Below are 18,101 nucleotides of genomic sequence, written 5' to 3' on the forward strand. Positions count from 1 at the left end.
TAAAATAAATAAATGAATATGGTAGTGTGGCCAGCAAGTGGCAGGTTAAAGTTAGTCAGATAAGGGATATCTGATAAGTGCAGGAGAAAAGTGGGAGGGGGACTGTATGGGTACAGATGCAGAACCCCAGTGCAAGGGGTGACCCGGAGGCAGTGCAGGAGGGTTGCAGCGTGAGCAGGTACCTGGGCCCAAGTAACAGAGGGTGGCCCGGTGCACGATGCCAAGAGAAGAAACAGATCAACAGGGGACAAGGGGGCGAAAGGCAACACTGAGGGAGTTGGAGGTAGAGGAGCGAAGAGCTCGAGAGGGGAGGTATTTACGGAGGAATAGTTGAAGTTATTTTGGACCCAGGACCCAGAAAGCCTTGTGGACAATGTAGAGGGTTTTAAATTTAATCCTTGCATCCACTGGGAGCCAATGAAGGGATTTCAGGGCTGGAGAGATACGATCCCAGGGCTTGAGGCCAAGGACAGGTCTTGCAGTCCTGTTCTGGATTAGTTGTAGAGGAATGAGAGTGGATGCAGGTAGATTCAGAAAGAGGCTGTTATAGTAATCAAGTCTGGAGAGAACTTAAGCTTGGGAGACAGTGAGTTTTTGAGGGAAGGGGAGGAAAGGCAGAGTGCCTCTGAGGAGGGGCAATAATACTTTTTTTTCTTTTTGAAGATGTCCGAGATGTGTGAGAAGGAAAGTGTAGAGTCAATGATAGCCCTGAGGTTCTTAGCCATGCAAGTAGGGGTAGGAGGAGGGCCAAGGGAGGCCGGCCAAAGAGTGAAAGGGACGGATGGAGATGGTGTACCAATAAGGAGGATCTCTGTCTTGTTGGCATTTAGGCAAAGATCGTTGGCGGCACACCAGTTTTGAATGGCGAGCAGACAATCAGAGATGAGGGAAGGAGAGGGGGAGGTTGAAAGAAGCCTGAAAATGAGTTGTGTAATCGGCATAGTACTGGAAAGTTGAGCAGAAAATTAAGATCTAGTAGGCGAGAGTTGCCAGGTATTGGTTGAAAAGCCAGGGTGAGAGGTTAGACCCCTTGGGGACACCACAGGTGGAGAAGCAGATAGAAGATTGAAAGGACCCAAGTTGTTCCTGGGAGGGTTGATCAGAAAGAAAAGAGGCCAGCCAGGCTAGAGCCTGATAAGTGATACCCAGGTTGTCACTGAGACGATTGAGCAGGGTAGGATGGTTGACCGTGTCAAAGACCGAGGAGAGATCAAGTAGGATGAGGACAGAGGGAATGCTAGAGTCGAGATTGGAGAGCAGGTCTACACGAATATTCAGGAGAGCAGTTTCTGTGCTTCTGGCAGCTCAGAAGCCAGATTGGTGGTCATGGAGGGAGCCAACAGAGTCAGAATGAAGATTTAGCTGGGAAATGGCCAGCTTTTCCAGTAGCTTACCCAAAAAGGGACTAAAGGAAATTGGGTGATAGTTTGCCGGACATGAAGGATCAGCAGTGTATTTCCTGAGGAGAGGATGCACAAGGGAGTGCTTAAGAGGGGAGCGGAAAGAGCCATAGGCAAAGGAGAGGTTACAGAAATCGGTAAGGGCCAAAGCAAGGGTGTCGATGTGATCCTTGATCGTTTTCATAGATCAGACTTGTTTAGCTACCTCATCGGGGGAGAAAAGAGGAAAGGTGGACAAAGGGGGTGGGAGGGAGCTGATGAGGGGGCAGTCAGCCAGCCGAGAAGCAGAGAAAGGAGGGGGGGAAGAGGGAGGTCAGGATGCCCTGGGTTTTAGAGATAAAGTGAGAGGCAAGGGCATTGCAAAGAGCCTGAGAGGCGAAAGGAGGTGTGGAGACTGCAGCAGGGTTGGCCAGCTCCTTGCATATTTTGAAGAGTTCGGCCGAATTGTTAGATGCCGCCTAGATGTGGGCTTGTATGTGGGCTCGCTTCTTAGTGCGGACAGCGAGTCGGTATTGCCTTTGGAGCAGGCGGCAGGCCAGTTTGTCAGAGGATGAGCAAGAAGCCCTCCATTTCCGCTCTGCTACCCTACACTTACGTTAAAGTGTAGCTAGGTCAGAGTCGTACCAAGAATTGCACTTGGCTTTGGACTTCAAACGGATCCTCATGACAGAGGCCATAGTGTCAAGAGTAGCAGAAATAGAGTAGCGAAAAGAGAGGGCTGTGTCAGGGTGTGAGTCACTCTGGGGTGGAGGGGGGGAGGTTGCAGCGAAGGCCTCGACTGACGCACTCTCCTTGGGCCGGATATCCGAGAAGGTTGGTGACAGTCTTGTAGAGGGCTTTGCTTGGGGGAGGCGATGGAGATGGAGAGATGAGATGAGAGGAGGCAGTGATCACTCCATGATAGGAGTGGTAAGGGGGGTAGCTAGCAGGAGGCCAGAGGAGATCAAGACATCAAGTGTGTGACCAGCAGAGTGGGTTGGACCGCAGGGAAGGATAGAAAGGGAGAGTGAATTGCAGAGGTCGTGAAAGAGTGCAGATGTGGGACAGGTAGAATCAAGATGGATTTTGAGGTCAACCAGGAGGAGGAGTTGAGTGGATGAGGCCAAGAGGTCAGCCCACTCCGAGAGAAAAGAGGTGATTTTACCAGGGGGCCGGTAAAGAGTAGCTACAGTAAGAGAATGGCTAGGAGAGAGAGAGAGAGAGAGAGAGAGCCTGCAAACCAGGCATTCAAAAGAGTAATAAGCCTGAGTGGGAATGAGAGAGGCAGAATTCCACTCTGGGAAGATCATGGCTACACCCCCTCCAGGCCAGTTTGTTGGGGGATGAGAGGATCTTGTAGCCGTAGGGGAGGAGTGTGTCAAAACTCGTGACAGAACTGCTCGTGAACCAAGTCTCAGTGAGACCGAGGACATCCAGGTCCAGTTCTTCTATGAGGTGACAGATGTCAGAGGAGGGTTTAATAGCTGAGTGAGAGTTGAGAGTGACAAGATGGAGAAGGTTACCAGTCTTAAAGACCTTCCGGGGAGTGGTGCAAATCAGAGGTACGCCCTGCGGAGTTGTGGAAGGAGCTTGAGATAGGGAAGAGGAGGAAGTGGAAGAGGGCAGGGTAGCCAGGGGAAGAGAGTAGGGGACAGATGGAGATGATAGGAAGTTGATTAGGCGAGGTAAACTCCTATCGAAGAGGAGATTAGACTGAGTGTTAGGCAAAGTTTGAATGCAGTACCCTCTGGGACCACTACATACAAATATGACTACAGGTGTAAGCAAAACCAACATTTGGTATAAGTCTGTACCACACAGTTTTGGTAGCGGAGCTGAGTAGCCAGGCTTATTTAAAATGGGGATGTGAGCTGTAATGATGTTACACAGAGATCTACAATCACAGGTGTTCAAATCATTTCTTACACTCAAGGTTTCATGGTTAAAAATACTTATTAATTTATTAACCATTCAATTATAAAACATTCAATAGAAGGAGGCAATTATATCATACACACAAATACACTTCAATACCAATTCAGAAATACTTTTCAAGAAGAGTTAAAGGTAAATATTATTAGAACATGAAAGGTTACAATATTCTTTCGACGGTGCAAATATTTAGAGTTCACCAGAAGAGTCAATTCAATTCAGTAGGCTAGGCCAAAGTCAATGAGCTAAAGTCTTGGATAGGACAAAGCAGTTCTGGTAGTTAAATGGAAAAGTCTCTGCAAAAGTTCTTATGAATTTTCTTGCTACAAACTATTCCTATGTTGGGTCACAATCTTATTAGGCCTGCGAGTTGGGAAAGTTCCAAGCACTTTCACCGCGAGAGGTAAGTACTCTGTCTATTTTTACAGTACTTCACAAATGAAGAAAAAGAGGCAGTTAATGACTTCTGTTCCTGGCAGATCTCACTGTTCCTGGGCCTCAGTCGTGGGGACAAGAGGGAGGACGTTGGGGGGACTCCTGCACTGGGACTGGTCAGAAAGCTCCCAACTGGCAAATCTTTGATTCCGGTAGCTGTAAGTCGAGCACAAAAACTGGTGTCGCTCTCCCTGGTTATTCTGTTTCCTGCAGCACTCTGTGGAAAATACAACCAGCTCTGAGATAAGGTATCCAGGTGACTTATGGTCGAGTTGATTGGTCCCACCAACTCAAAGGGAGAAGTCGTCCTTGCAGGGGCTTCTCTGTCGAGGTGAACTTGGCGATTCGGACCTGCTGCAAGGCTTCACCGGGCAAACCAACGGTCCAGGAGTTGCAGCAGCCGTCCTCTTCCAGCTCTTCTTCGGTTCTTTCGTTCCAGTGGTCGACTCTGCCGTCCAAGCCAAGAGATTCACCTTTTATTCAGTTCTCTCCCATTCATTCTAGCCTAGCTGTCACTTCCCCAGCAGGGTGGCTGTCCTTGCCGGACAGTCAGCCAGCCAATCACCACAGAGTGCATTTGGGTCTCCTAGGAGCCTAAGCACAGGGAGATTCGGGCACCTCCCTCACTTCCTGCGCACCCCAGACACTTGGGCGCCAGAGACGGTCTTCACTCCTGAAGCCCGCCAAAGGTGATTTAACAAAGGGACCAAGCTAGGTTTGGTGCGCAGAGACAAACTCTAGAAGGATCTTTCCAAAAAGAAATGGCGAAAAAAGACCGGAACCTGTTTTTACAGAGGGGGCTCAGATGCCAGCTTGAAAAACATGGCTCCCGCGATTTAACGTTACCGGAGCTACGAATAGTTCACGTTCGGGAAAAACCATGGTAGTTTGTTGTAAAACCACTGCCACCAGCCATTCTGAGAGGAAAGGGTATCATTTGACTGCTACATGAGTATCTAGACATAGGGGAACTAAGTAACCCCTCCAGCACTCTATTGTAAGATAAAGGGTGTGTTGGGCCTAGGAATTTAAAAAGACTAGTAAAGTCAATTTCACTTTACTTTCTCTGAGAAACAGTAGTTTATCCCAGAGAAGGTATTTAAACTTTTGAAAGCCTGAAAAGATTTCCCTCTGCCACTGCATAGAGGGTGGGTGCGACACAAATGAAAAGAGGATGCCTATGGAGTTGTTTAGACTCCATAACCAAAAGAAACAAACACCGAAAACAAACAGAATGAAAAAGCTCAATGTCCCAAAGTTTAGAGAAAGAGCTGGAGGGGTCTAAGGTGGGAGGAATTAGCACATTTATGAGACTTCCCCCTAACACTGAGGTCCTTGTACCATGACAGTACCATTTAGATCGACATTAATGAAGACCTTGGAGGAGTCAAAGAGATCCATACAGGCTTCCCACCGACTGCCACCGTTTATGGGTGAGGAGGAGACATGACAGAGCAAAGAGATCATATGAGGGGTCCAGAGGTCCGGTGAGGGAACGAAAAAAAGAATGTCAGTGAGGGTTTGTCTGGCAGAGTCGCTGGAATAGGTGTGAGTGATGGGGAGACCTGGGTTGGAAACCAAGATATCCTTTTTGAATTTCTTCTTACCAGACTTAGTGAGAAGGCAAGGGTAGTTGATGGAGAAACAGTTGGAGTAGATAGGAGAGACAGATAACGCCATGGGCAAGTAGAGAGGAGGAGGCTGTAGGAGAAATATAAAGAACAAAGGTATGGAGCAGTCACTGGACTAGCAAGTTACAATTGACGGCCAAGTAAAATGGTAAAACCCAGCCAAAAATGAATTGCAGAGATTCACCCAAATCGGACTTTCCAAAAAACACACACCAAATGTGACTTTCCCAAACACACCCGAATTTGACTTTCCCTAAAATGGACTTTTAAGCAATTTCTAAGGCACCACAAGGTGAGAGAAATGAGGTAGGATTATAGGAGGGTTCTGAGACAAGAGCATAGAGGGAAGAGCAGTTGGAGCAGGAAGACAGTAGAGCAGAGGACCATGCAGGGAAATCAAAATGGTAGGCAGAAGGGGGTAACTAACCGATAGAAAGGGAAGTTAGAGAGGCTTTGTAGTCCGGTTTCATAGCTGAGTTTTCTGGCAGCTCCAGCGGGGGTCATGCTGTGGTAATTGCGTCATGTAGCGTCACGGTAAGCAGACAGGGAAGCCGACAGGGGCCTTAGAAGTGGGTCTTAGAACAAAAGGCTGCTCGGGTAGAGAGGCAGTATCAGGCAGCCATCTTCAATGTGGTAGTCTGGCAAGATAAAGATGGCCAATCTGGCTCTGGGGAATATCTATACAGATAAAGTAATCGGTGGGAGGAGAATCCATACAACAGAAGTTACTGGTAATTATTTTTTCCTTCTGTCTCATGCCTTTTTAAACATGTTTTAGCTGAAGACCATATAAACCCAGCTATAAATGAGGGAAACCTCAAGTGAACACTCACCAAAACACAGGAAGAGTGTCCAAAACACCCTGTCAGTTGGGGGTAAGATGCATATCTTATTTAAAGAAACAGGGTCAACAAGACACTGACCAACAGTAGTCCAGCAGCAACAAAGTTACTCACAAAAAAATATACATTTTATTCAATATTCATAAAACATGATAAAATCACATATAGTTTAAAAAAGCAAAATGCTAGTGACAAAAAACACATAATAGACCACCAATAGTCGCAATTTTCTGAGTGCCGATCAGTTGATCAGTTTAGAGTACCCCTAAACTTATTAAATGCAGCAAATAGAGGTAAACTCTTGGCCTTTTGCCTTTAAATGTTTCAGTTCCTTCACGTTAGTTTAGAACTTTCTTCAGGAAAATTTCGAGATACGTCACTTCAAATTGCAACACAACATAGTGCCTCATGGCATATAGCTCTGTGTGATTATACAGGAAAACTCAGTTTTTAGTAGTGGGCGTCTGAAAAACAGAGGTGGAGAGAGGTATCACTAAATTCAACCAGTCTTAGATAGTTACACTTCGAACATGGTCTTGTCTTGTCTAGGTGGTGAATCTTTAAACAGGTGCCCCCATATGGCTCAAATCCCTTTCGGATGTGCTTGTTCCGGTTCAGTGGAACATATTACAGCTGATATTGTAAGCCGCGACTGATAATTCTAACGGGTATGAGAGTCCCGATGTAACGGGAAGCCCTCCGCACTAGAGAGAGACTTTCCAAATGCAGTCTGACTCTGGAACGCCTGGACCATATACACCCAACTGTGAAGGCAGCAGAGCAATGACTGAGTGTTCTGGAAACTTCAAAGGTCATTTTTGCAGTTTTGAAGATTTGACGCATGCTATTTTCTGTCTTCTAGAGGATTGTTTGCTTTTACGGCCAAGGTTTCCTGTTTAGTTGCTTTTACAGGTTGCATTTAATATAGTATGTTAGGGTTAATCCTCAATGTTATGTTTTCTTTTCATGAATGACTCCCCTTGAATGGGTGATTTTGTTGAATGAAACTTTGCAGTTTATGAACACAAACGGCATGTTGAAGTCTTTGTATTTCCTCTGTAGGTCTGGATTGATTTACACCATACAGGGTTCTTACCGTTTGTTGCAAATCCTGTCTCCAACATGAGCAGTTTAATCGGGTAAGCCCCTGAGGCATGCAATGCTGTGACTCTTTGGATGTGATTAGCATGGGCCTGGGCCCGGGACTTGCCAGCCCTTTCTGATGTTTTTTTCTGTACTCTCCTCTGCTTCTCCCCCAGCACTGATGGTATGAATGCTGGAGGATACGGCAATTTGTTGCTAGGTATTGAGCAGCCACAGGGAGACTATCCTGTCACAATCTCCTTCCTCCGCTTAGTCACAACCCTAATTAAGGTAAGGAGCCCAATCATGATTTGGTGGAATACCAGGCACAGGTGACTTAATGGATGTAAGCCAGTGTTGTAAACGGAGCAACCAATGGCTGCATCAGTCCCTCCCCATTCCTCCATCCCCGTTCCTAAGGCGATCTCCCTTCGGCCATCCCCTTTCTTAAGGCTGTTTCCCTCCCTCCTTCCCGTTCCAAAGGCTGCCTCCCTAACTCCCCACCTCCCTGTTAAAAATGCTGCCTCCCTCCCTCCCAGTTGCACATACATGTGTCACCGCCAATGCACCCATCTATCTTAACCAATGCCTCACACGTAAAACCACAACCAGAACACTCCGATCCAACGCCAACACGCATCTACTTATCCCTCGATTCAAGACCACCAGAAGAGGCAACACTAGCTTCACTATAGCAGCCCCCAGAATTTGCAATTCACTCCCTCCCAGAATTTGCAATGAACCCTCCCTCCCACATTTTAAGAAACTGCTGAAAACCTGGCTCTTAAATTCTAATCTGTTTTCGTTAGTTTTGTGTGCACTCCCAACGTTGTCCCTCTGACCTGCTGCACCCAACCCTCATATGTTGATGTCCAATGTACAACCTTCTTGTGTATATTTTCTATGTAACCAATTTATCTTTATGATCCTCGTAGAGTCATCAAGCCTTCATAAGCATTCTGTAATTAATAATCATATGTAAGTTGTAAGCAATCTTGTAAGTCTGGGCGTATAATCAAATGCAATAAATAAAATAAAGACCGGCTTTCTCTGTCCTTCCCCATCCCAAAGACTGCGTCCCACCCTCCCCATTCCAAAGGCTTCATCCCTCTCTCCCCTTCCAATTGCAGGCTGCCTCGCACCCCCAGTCCAAAGGATCCGTCCCTCTACCCCCCCTCCCCATCCAAAGGTTTCCTCCCTCCACTCTTCCCTGGTCCAAAGGTTTCCTCCCTTGCTCCCTCTGTGGTCAAAAGGCTTCCTCCCTTCTCGTTCCCCGTCCTACCATGAATTACCCTATCAGACATTATTGGAAATATTTTCTTCCTGCACCTTTCCCTCTTTAGATTTCTGTAGGTCATCCTTCCTTTTCACTTGTTTTGATCCCGGTCCTGACATTTTGGAGGCAAGTAAAGCCTCCTGCTTTGCTCCCCTTACCTGTTTTGCTCATTCTTATTGGGAAACATACTAGTCCCTAAGTCCGTCAGTACTGACAGACTGTCACTCTTTATGAATTCTTGTGTTTTTACAATTTCTCACACCAAATTACACTGACATGTAGTTAGTATACTTTGTATCCTTATTTCGAATGGATTGTGTTCTCCCACTTATTGCTCAACTTCTGATATTTCCTTTCCAGCTTCAGCTGCTTTGGAAAAAGATATTCTCCAGCATGGGGTCTGGCATGGATTCACATGCCCATGAATATTCCCTGCCTTCAGGCTGGGAATCCTTGGTGAAAGAAAAAACAGTTTTCCTTTCACTTACAAACTGTATTCCTCCTCTAAACCAATCCCTGTCCTCTGGGTCATACTACCCCTAGCCAATGACAGTCCTCTCCCTAAGCCCCTCCTCTTGCAGCCATCTTAAGCTTTTTACTGCACGCTCAAGTGTTGGGGGGGTCCTCAAGTTTTGCTCAGTGTGCTAGATCTGCATTTTTTTTTTTCGGTGGAAAAAGTCAATATTTTTGTCAAAAAGAGCCTGTGTGCTCTTCTCTCCATCTGCCAACAGCGGGGACCCGTTTGTCAATGAATTTCAGCGCCCCTCTAGGGCGAGGATCGTTGATGTTTCTTTGTACTTTCCAGGGCATTGGGCCTACTCCGCACCTCCGGCCATGACCGAGGAGAAGGAAGGAAGATCCCTCTTCAAGCCCTGCTCCAGATGCGGGCTATGGAACACGTTTGTGGAGGACAAACACCTCCAATGCCTCTACTGTCTTCACCTGGACCACAAGGAAGGAGAAGGCGAGCTCTGCCTCTGCTTCTCCAAGAAACCGAAGTATCGATATAGTAGACTGGCGTCGTGGCTAAACACCAAGGCTACTGCCCTGTGCCCCTGAGCAGGGTTATGCCTCAACCAGGACCGGCCGTTCCGAGGAGCGGGCTTCTAAGTCCTTTGAGGATGCCTCATCCATGGGGGCCCAAGATAAGGCCAAGCACTTCAAGTCCGGTTCCATCGGGGTCACCGCGCAAGCGGATCCTGCGATGGACCGGGTCCGATCACCATCCGCCTCCATCGCTAGCCAGTGATGAAGCTCCTCCTCAAAAAGGAAATCGTCCAACACGGCTAAGCTGAGGGAGATGCCCGAGAAGCCAGGGATGGAGGAAAAGGTGCCCGACCTGCCTAAGAAGGCCCATGTGGCACAGGAGAAGTCTTTGTCAGCGATTGAGCTGGTGGCGGCTGCTCTCTCGAAGGCGAAAGGGGGCTGACCCCATGAAGGTAACCCCTACTGCGCCCACGGTGTCCCTGCCTCCGAGGCGGAAAACCTCCATTGTGACTGTGGCAAAGTCGGCTGGCTAGCCTGAGAGGAGGATGCCGTCTTTGAGCCTGGCTCTGACCCCTCAGGGTGCAATCGGGATCGGGGTATGAGGTCCCGGGCCAGCCCCAGGCCATGGAAGTTTCGTCCACAGACAACGACGACCTGAAGTCCCTGCACCCAGTCCACGAGGACGATGACGGCGCGGGTCCTATTGTTCCGTTCACACCAGCTCAGCCGAAAGATGTATCCCTGGACATTCTGTCAACCCTACAAACTTTGGTGTCGTAAATCCAGAAAAGCCTTCTCCGCTCCCTGCAGCCCCCGAATGAAAAGAGGAAGCGCCGTCTGATGCCCCCGTTTCAGCCTCCTTATCCGGGGACAGCCATGGCGACGACAGACGACGATATAGCCATGGCGACGACAGACGACGATATCGCCATGGCGGGCGGATCTCTGCAACTGAGGGAGTCTCCACCGGATGTGGTGGGGTAGTTTCATTCCATGCTTGCCAAGGTTTCTGAACTTTTCTAGCTTATACCCGAGGAGACCAAGAAAGAGGGTTTCCTGTATCTGACGCGCAAGGCCAAGCGGAAGAACATCATGCCGGTACCCCTTCTGGACGATGTGTGGGAGGAGGGTACAGCCCTCTTGAAGAACCCTTAGGCGCTATGTACATAAACATATCATATCATGGCCGTGGCCAATCGGGATAGGCTGGAGAAAAAATAACTGGGTGCCGGAGTCCGCACCCAGGTGCCTACGGTAGCAACCATCGCCGAAACTCTGTGTTGTCAGCGAGCGCAAGGAAAAGGTCATCGTACCCTTCCTCGTCCTTGGTCCCTCTGGATAGCGGGGGGAAGAAGTTGGATGCCATGGGGAGGAAGGTTATTTACACCGCAGTGTCAAACATCAACGCGGCCAACGCACTGTCAATCCTGGCCAGGTACAACAGGGAGCCGTGGTACAAACTGGGGTGGAGTCTGGAGTTCCTCTCCGACGATAAGAGGATGGAGGCGATCGCCCTCTTCCAGGAGGGAGAAGGGGGCTTTGGAACATTCCAACACAGTGGCGCTGTACATCGCCGACACAGGGTTCCGGTAGATGGGGAACAGTGTCTGCCTCTGTCGTTAATGCTGGCTGAAGGGCCATGAATTTCAGCCATGAGGTCCATGCTCCCCTCTCGAGCTCTTCGCTCCTCTACCTCCAACTCCCTCAGGGTCAGTCGTTTTTCAAAGAAACGAGCTGAGGGTAGATCGGTCTTCGCCCACCCCTTGCACTGGGGTCTGTACCCATACAGTCCCTCCCCCTCTTTCTTTTTATTATGCACTTATTGAACATACCCTATCTGCTGCCTTAAACCCAGTACTTGCTGGCTGCACTACCACCGTTTATTTGCTTTATTATTTATACATTTTATTATTTATTATTATTATTTATCTGTTTCCCCTTACCACCGTTTATTGCCTTTATTATTTATTCATTTAATTTTTATTATTATTTTTTATCTGTTTCCCCAATGCTCTGCATTTTCCACTTCTCCCCCCTTCCATGCACTTTTCCCCTTTCTCATGCACTTGTCCTTTCACATGCACTTGTGCGTTCTCAATGTCACTGGGCCTAGTAAGATCGTTGTTTTGTTCTCCCCTGTTACCCTCCCTTGCCTTTTCGCGCTCTGAAACACTTGTGTATGAGCACGATATAAATAAAATATCAATTCATGCGAGAGTGCCAGACATGCCATTTGACAGAGATAACCTTTTTGGGAAGGCAGTCAACGAGTCACTGCAAGCCATCAAGGCGGATATAGACACAGCCTGTGCCCTAGGCGCTCTCGAGCAACACTGCTCTTCCTTTCGCACCCCCTGAGTGAAGTCGGGCATATCGACAAAAGGTTTCTCATCGTCGTACCACCAACCCTCCAGGTCCATGACCCAGCAGGCCTACAGAGGCCGTTCAAAGGCCTATGGTGGAGGTGCTCAGCGCTGCCGTCACCCTCAAGGCGCTGAAGCAGGACTGAACCGGCCAGGACATCCGGGCCCCCACCCATGCAACTCGGTGGGAGGCCGGCTGACGGGATTCGTCAGCGAGTGGAAGAAGATCCCCGACAGATGGGTGCTGGTTGCTCTCGCACATGGACGTACCCTGGAGTTTCATCACAGGTGTCCGTGGATCCCACCTGTGGCCCGGCAGGAGCAGCACATCCCTAAACTCTTGGAAGAGGTACGGGCCACGCTGCGGAAGGAAGTGATAGAGCTGGTTCCAAGACGACTCCGAGGCTCAGGAGTCTACTCCAGATACTTTTTAGTTAAAAAGAAAACCAGGGTCTGCGGAACATTCTAGACCTGCAGCGTCTCAACAAGTACCTCAAGTCCCAAAGATTCAGGATGGTCACGTTGCAGCATGTGCTCGGCCAACTGGAACAAGGAGTCTTCTTGACGTCGCTTGACCTGGAGGATGCCTACTTCCACATCCCCATTAACAAAAAGCACTGAAAGTTCCTATGCTTTGTAGTGCAGGGACGGCACTACCAGTTCAAGGCCCTCTCCTTTGGCCTGAAGTCAGCTCCGAGGGTATTAACTAAATGCCTGGCACCGATGGCGGCCCATCTGAGTCTACGGGGGGATACACGTGTACCCGTACCTGGACGATGGGCTCATTCAGGCTAGTTTGCGAGAGTTGGCCGTCGGACACACAGGGACGACCGTCCAGTTGCTGAGGGATCTGGGATTCTCCATCAATTACCGGAAGTCCTGCGTGATGCCATCGCAGAATGTGCTGTTCCTAGGACCCAGACGCAATACAGTCTCCTGCCTAGCGTCATCCTCGGAGGAGAGGGGGAAGGTCAACCGCTGTGGTCACTGAAGACTGCCATGGTGCGGGCCATCAAGTCGTTATTCGGCATTTCATCTTGCATCTACCTTATCCAGCTCTGCAGCTTACGAAATCAACCTCTTCTGGAGTTCCTGGACGCTCGCTGGATTCAGGTTTCCGGAAGCTGTTTGTTGTTTGTGCATTTGTATTGGTTATTAAATAACATTTACAAAAAAGGAATTTCAGAGAAAAAGGATACAAATCAGAAGTAACAGAAGTACTAAAATATCCAGAGTAACAGACGAGATCCAAGGATTAGATCCACATAGTACTATAATCCCATAATATCAGATGAGTACTGTAAAGCATATAAATGTCTGACATTTATTGTTAACATGACTATCGAAATAGATAAATCAAGGTACAGGTTTATAAAAAACAAAATAGAATACACAGTCTCAGTACAAAACTAAAAGAAAAGGATATAAGAGAACTATTCCATAATAGAGATACTAATGCAGAACAATAAATCATAATTACAAATACAGATTCTCTGCTCTAAAATAATTTGCACACCTCAGAGAGGAAATGCAATACTGCTATTTTCATCGTAACTGATTTGTCGTGCAACATATCCCACCACAATGTAACAGCATAAACTTGTTCTTGGTTCAGGATAAGGGCTAGGCACTCTATCAAAAGATGCATTAACGCTTCCTGGATTCAGCCACCTTACAAAATAGTCAGACATTTTAGTACTTATGTCCCCTATTATCGACATGATCTCTCTTGTTCGCAGAAAGTTAAATCTGGCCCTCATGAAATCTTGGTGTTGATTCCGATCTGGAAATCTTAAGTAAGACTCTAGGCAGCCCTTTGTTTTTATGGCGGACTATCTGCAAGTATTACTTGGTGGCTAGTACTGCATCGACTGTTCTGGCCCAGTCATTATGCTGCAGAAGCCTTTTCACCTTTAACAGATGTAATAAAAGGGTTTCATATGTTGAGCCCAATTGTGTCAATGACAGAACACATTCTTCTTGTGTTAGGCAAAGTGTGTATGCAGTACCCTCTGGGAACACTACAAACAACTCTGACTACAGGTATAGGAAACCCAACCTTTGGTATCAGCTTGTACTACACAGTTTTGGTAGCGTGTTGAGCAGCCAGGCATATCTCAAGAGGGGTCAATGTGAGCTGTAGTGGAGTTACACAGAGATTTACAGTTACAAGCATTCAAATAAACTCTTACACTCAAGCTTTCTTGAATAAACAATTATTAATTTATCAGTCAGGGTAATCGGTCTTCAGAAGGGAGCAATATAATAGTAACACTCAAATACACTTCATGAAATATACACTCTTAATATCTCTAAATCAGTAGATACCCTTTTGGGGTGGCCCACAGAAGTTACCTACACCCTCAGGTGACTTCAATTGCTAGGGTGCTGAGGACATTAATATGTCACTGTTGCATTTAGGATCGTATAGTAATAAGTCAAACAAAAAGATTAGGTAGAACAATCAAGAGACCACAAATATTCTTAAGCAGGCAAATACTTTTGGATCCCCCCAAGACAATACAGTACAATAGGCTAGGCCAAAGTCAATGGGCAAAAAGTCTTATATAGGATGAAGCACTTCTGGTAAGTACATGGTAAAGTCTTTGCACAATGTTTTAGAAGCCTTTGAAGAAAAGAAGAATCAAATGTGGGGCCACAGACTTGTGAGTAGTAGAAGATGCAAGCAACTCTACAGAAAGAGGTAAGTTCTCTTAGACTGTGTACAGTACCTTTTAAAAATGAAGAAAAGATGCAGCAGATGACTCTAGTTCCTGTGCAGATCTCACTGTTTCTGGGCCTCAGTCATGGGACCAAAAGGGACGTCGTCGGTGGACTCCTGCACTTCACTAGGACGGTCAAAACTTGCAACCGGCAAACTTCACTTTCAGTGGCTGTTGTGTTTCAGCTCCTCCTGTCTACCTCAAATACCAACACAGTGGTTCCTGGCTGGCGAGAGGGACTTTCCTTGCTTCTGGGGTCCCGCTCTCTGTTGAGGGGGCTCAGGCTTGGTCAGTCCTGCTTCCTGGGAGTCCGGACGAGGCATTCTCAGAAATGTGCTAATTCCCTCCACCTTAGAGACCCCCAGCAACTTTGCTGGATTTTGAGGACTCGGTTTTTTCAACCTGAAGACAGTGAGACTCTTTTCCCCCTCTCATGTATTTTAATGTGAATTCTGAGCTTTTTGTTTCTTTTGGTTATGGAGCCTGATAAACTCCAGAGGCATCACCTTTTACATTGTGTCACACGGCAGCTTCAGTGCAGTGACACAGGGAAGTATTTTGGATTCCCCAAAGGTTTAAATACCTTCTCTGGGATAAACTACAGAGCAGTAAAGTGAAATTTCTCCAGCAAGGGGTCTGGCATGGATTCACATGCTCATGAATATTCCCTGTCGTCAGGCTGGGAATCCTCGGTAAAGAAAAAATCAGTATCAGTTTCGTTTCTGATCTGTCTTTCTTAGTAGTAACCAATCACTGGTCTCTGGGTCATACTGCCCCCAGCCAATGACGGCCCTCTCCCTAAGCCCCGCCCCTGGGTGCCATCCTCAGATTTGTACCACACGCTCAAGTGTTGGGAGTCCTCGTGCTATAGCTTTCGAGCTTTTACTGCGTTTTGTGCTTTTTCAAAGAGATTTATCTCATTTTTTGGTTTAATCGAGCCTCAAGCTACACCGTTTCTACTTCCGATCAACGGGGACCTGTTTCGGATTTATCTACGCCCCTCAAAGATGAAGTTTTCATCGAGTTATGCTTCTTGGAGGATTCCAGAAGTTTCTGAGGCCTACCTCGTGGACGAGAAGAACATGGCCCAGGAGAAAGGAAGCTCGACTCCCGGCAAACTGTTCAGTTTCTGCCCTGGATGCAACCTACAAAATGTGTTTAGGAGGACGAGCATTCGAAATGCCTTTACTGCCTCCACAAGGATAAACCACACATGGAGAAGGACTGTGTGTTGTGCATGAACATGTCGGATCGGACTATGAGGGATCTCCGGACCCGCCTCTCCAACTGGCTGGAAGGCAAGAGCCCAGCATGTGAGAAGAAGTCGTCCGAGCGGTCTTCTAAGTCCTGTGAGGGCGCCCCGGCGATGGGGGCCCAACAGAAGGCAAAGCACTGCGAGTCCGCGGGCACCGGGAGCGCCGAGCGGTCAAGCTCCTCGGCTGCCAGGCAGGGCGCACCTTCCCCAACGCCATCAACCGAGAGCCAACGCTGTGGCTCGGGGAAGAGAAAATCCGAGAACCCAGCTAAGCTTCTGGAGAGGCCCCGGACGATCTCGAAGGAATCGGCCGAGGGGGGGAGCGAGGCGGTGACCCTCCCCCTAAGGTGAAGGCCTCAAGCGCGCCCAAGGTGGCCAAGGCCTTGATCCACCCGGCTAAGGCCTCTATCGAGGGAGTCGCTGCGGCCCTGGCAAAGCCTGTGCAGGCGACCCCAGGGCCCAGAGTTTCCCTACCTCTGTGGAGGGAATCCTCTCTTAAGCCCATCAAGAAGACCCCTGTGAAGACCCCGGTGGAAAAAGAGGGGGGAGGGTGGTGACCGTTACGGACACGGTGTCATGATGCCTACCCCCGGGCATCCGGATCGAGTCCATCAGCCCTGGCAGCAGGCATCCAGATAATTATTAAAACTCCAACAGCCCCAGCTGGAGGCTCTTTGGATTCAGTCCTGGCGCCTTAGGCGCCGGGCTCATAGACTTTACTTACCTTATGCAGACCATGCTGCAAATGAGTCCAAGCCAACATGAGGCCTGGATGGGACTATTTTATTACAGGGACTATTTTTCACTCGGGTGTGGTTCTGGGGAACTTCTTACCTGGGGCTACTTTGCAGGCTATTTAAAACACGCCCGAACAGCAGCCCATGCTTCGTGTTATTCTGCATCCAGTAGCGTTACGCTCACCGTGTCTGCAAGTCAGCATTCAGTCTTCTGCCACGCTCACCTCGAATCCGGAGCTCCTAGACAAAAGGAAAAGAAAGGAGAAGAGGTTAGATCACGGATATTATTTGATTCCTTACCTGATTCCGGACCTAGCACATCTCTGAGCCTGGAAAGGACATTATTTCAGCACGCGTCGCTTCGCCAGCAGCAACGCCACGTTATACTCCCCAGTCCACCGCATCTGCCTCCATCATTTTCTTCGTCGAAACCTAGCACCTGGGGGGAAAACAAAAGGAATAACAAGGTGAGCCGAGATAACCGACAAAGAAAATCTCTTGCCACCATAGGTTTACCTGCTTTACCACTGGAGGTATTATCCTTTAATTCGCTGCATCTTTCTATGCTGCACCTATAAAGGGAGAGAAAACAGCAAGTTAAAATCATGCAACTTTTACCGGACAGTGTTTGGTAATACAGACTCTTACCTGAACGCCATCAGCTGCCTGCAGGCAATAATCTTTTGGATCCAGCTGCAACCTAACGAGGAAATGGAACAAGAGTGAACATCGGGCATATTGAACTCTTTGAACTTTATAGACACTGGAGTCAATATTCCTCCGGAACTCCTCCTGTACCTTCAAACCAGTGAAGTAACTGGTATCTTCGCACCCCTGCATGCCATGCAGGATGGAGAGCTCATCATTTAAAAACATAAGGTGAGGTTACCAAGAGGGGATATCGGAGGTGATTAGTGGGGAGAACGAGAACAGTTGGGGGGCCATCACTAAAGTCCACGGGTGGCTAAATCCCTATCTCCACTTGCAGGAGAATACTTCTACGAGTCCAGCAGACAAGATTAGGCGGGCCAGTCCAGACTGTCATCTCTGCACTACGCATCACGTCGGTGGAGACCGCAGCTGTCCGGGTCCGATCGATGCCCCTGTGGGAACCAGGTGAGCGTAACACACGGACACAACCTCCGAGGAGGAACTGGGTGAGAATTTGGAAGAGGCCCAGCACCACGTGAGGAATCCTGAGGAGGGGGACGATGAGAGCGAGGGTGGCAACGACGAGGTTCCCCTGGAGGAACTTCTGTCGCAACCCGAGCCTCAGGACAACTCAGCAGCCATTTTGATGGCAATCCAAGCCTTATGCACGGAGATAAGGACGAGACTGCCCCTACCCCCGACGGACGACCCAGCTGTGCTGGGTCCGTCGAGAAGCCCTCCGAACAAGAGGAGGAGAATTCATCCAGTGCCCCTTCAGCCCTCTCAGCCTTTGTCGCCTTCCCCGAT

The 18,101-nt window shown here is 48.4% G+C and overlaps 1 protein-coding gene across 4 annotated transcripts in view; it reads left to right on the top strand.

Moving 5' to 3' along the window:
- Positions 1-18,101, top strand: part of NUP188 (nucleoporin 188) — a 1,828,090-nt gene that overhangs the window by 923,992 nt on the left and 885,997 nt on the right. For all 4 annotated transcript variants that reach the window (XM_069609202.1, XM_069609203.1, XM_069609201.1 and 1 more), the window contains exons 19-20: positions 7,282-7,358; positions 7,479-7,593. In XM_069609202.1, the coding sequence (XP_069465303.1) occupies positions 7,282-7,358; positions 7,479-7,593 (192 nt within the window). The remainder of the gene's footprint in view (positions 1-7,281; positions 7,359-7,478; positions 7,594-18,101) is intronic.

Source organism: Ambystoma mexicanum, chromosome 8, assembly GCF_040938575.1.
Source record: "Ambystoma mexicanum isolate Mex_15411 chromosome 8, UKY_AmexF1_1, whole genome shotgun sequence".
NCBI classification, from domain to species: Eukaryota; Metazoa; Chordata; class Amphibia; order Caudata; family Ambystomatidae; genus Ambystoma; species Ambystoma mexicanum.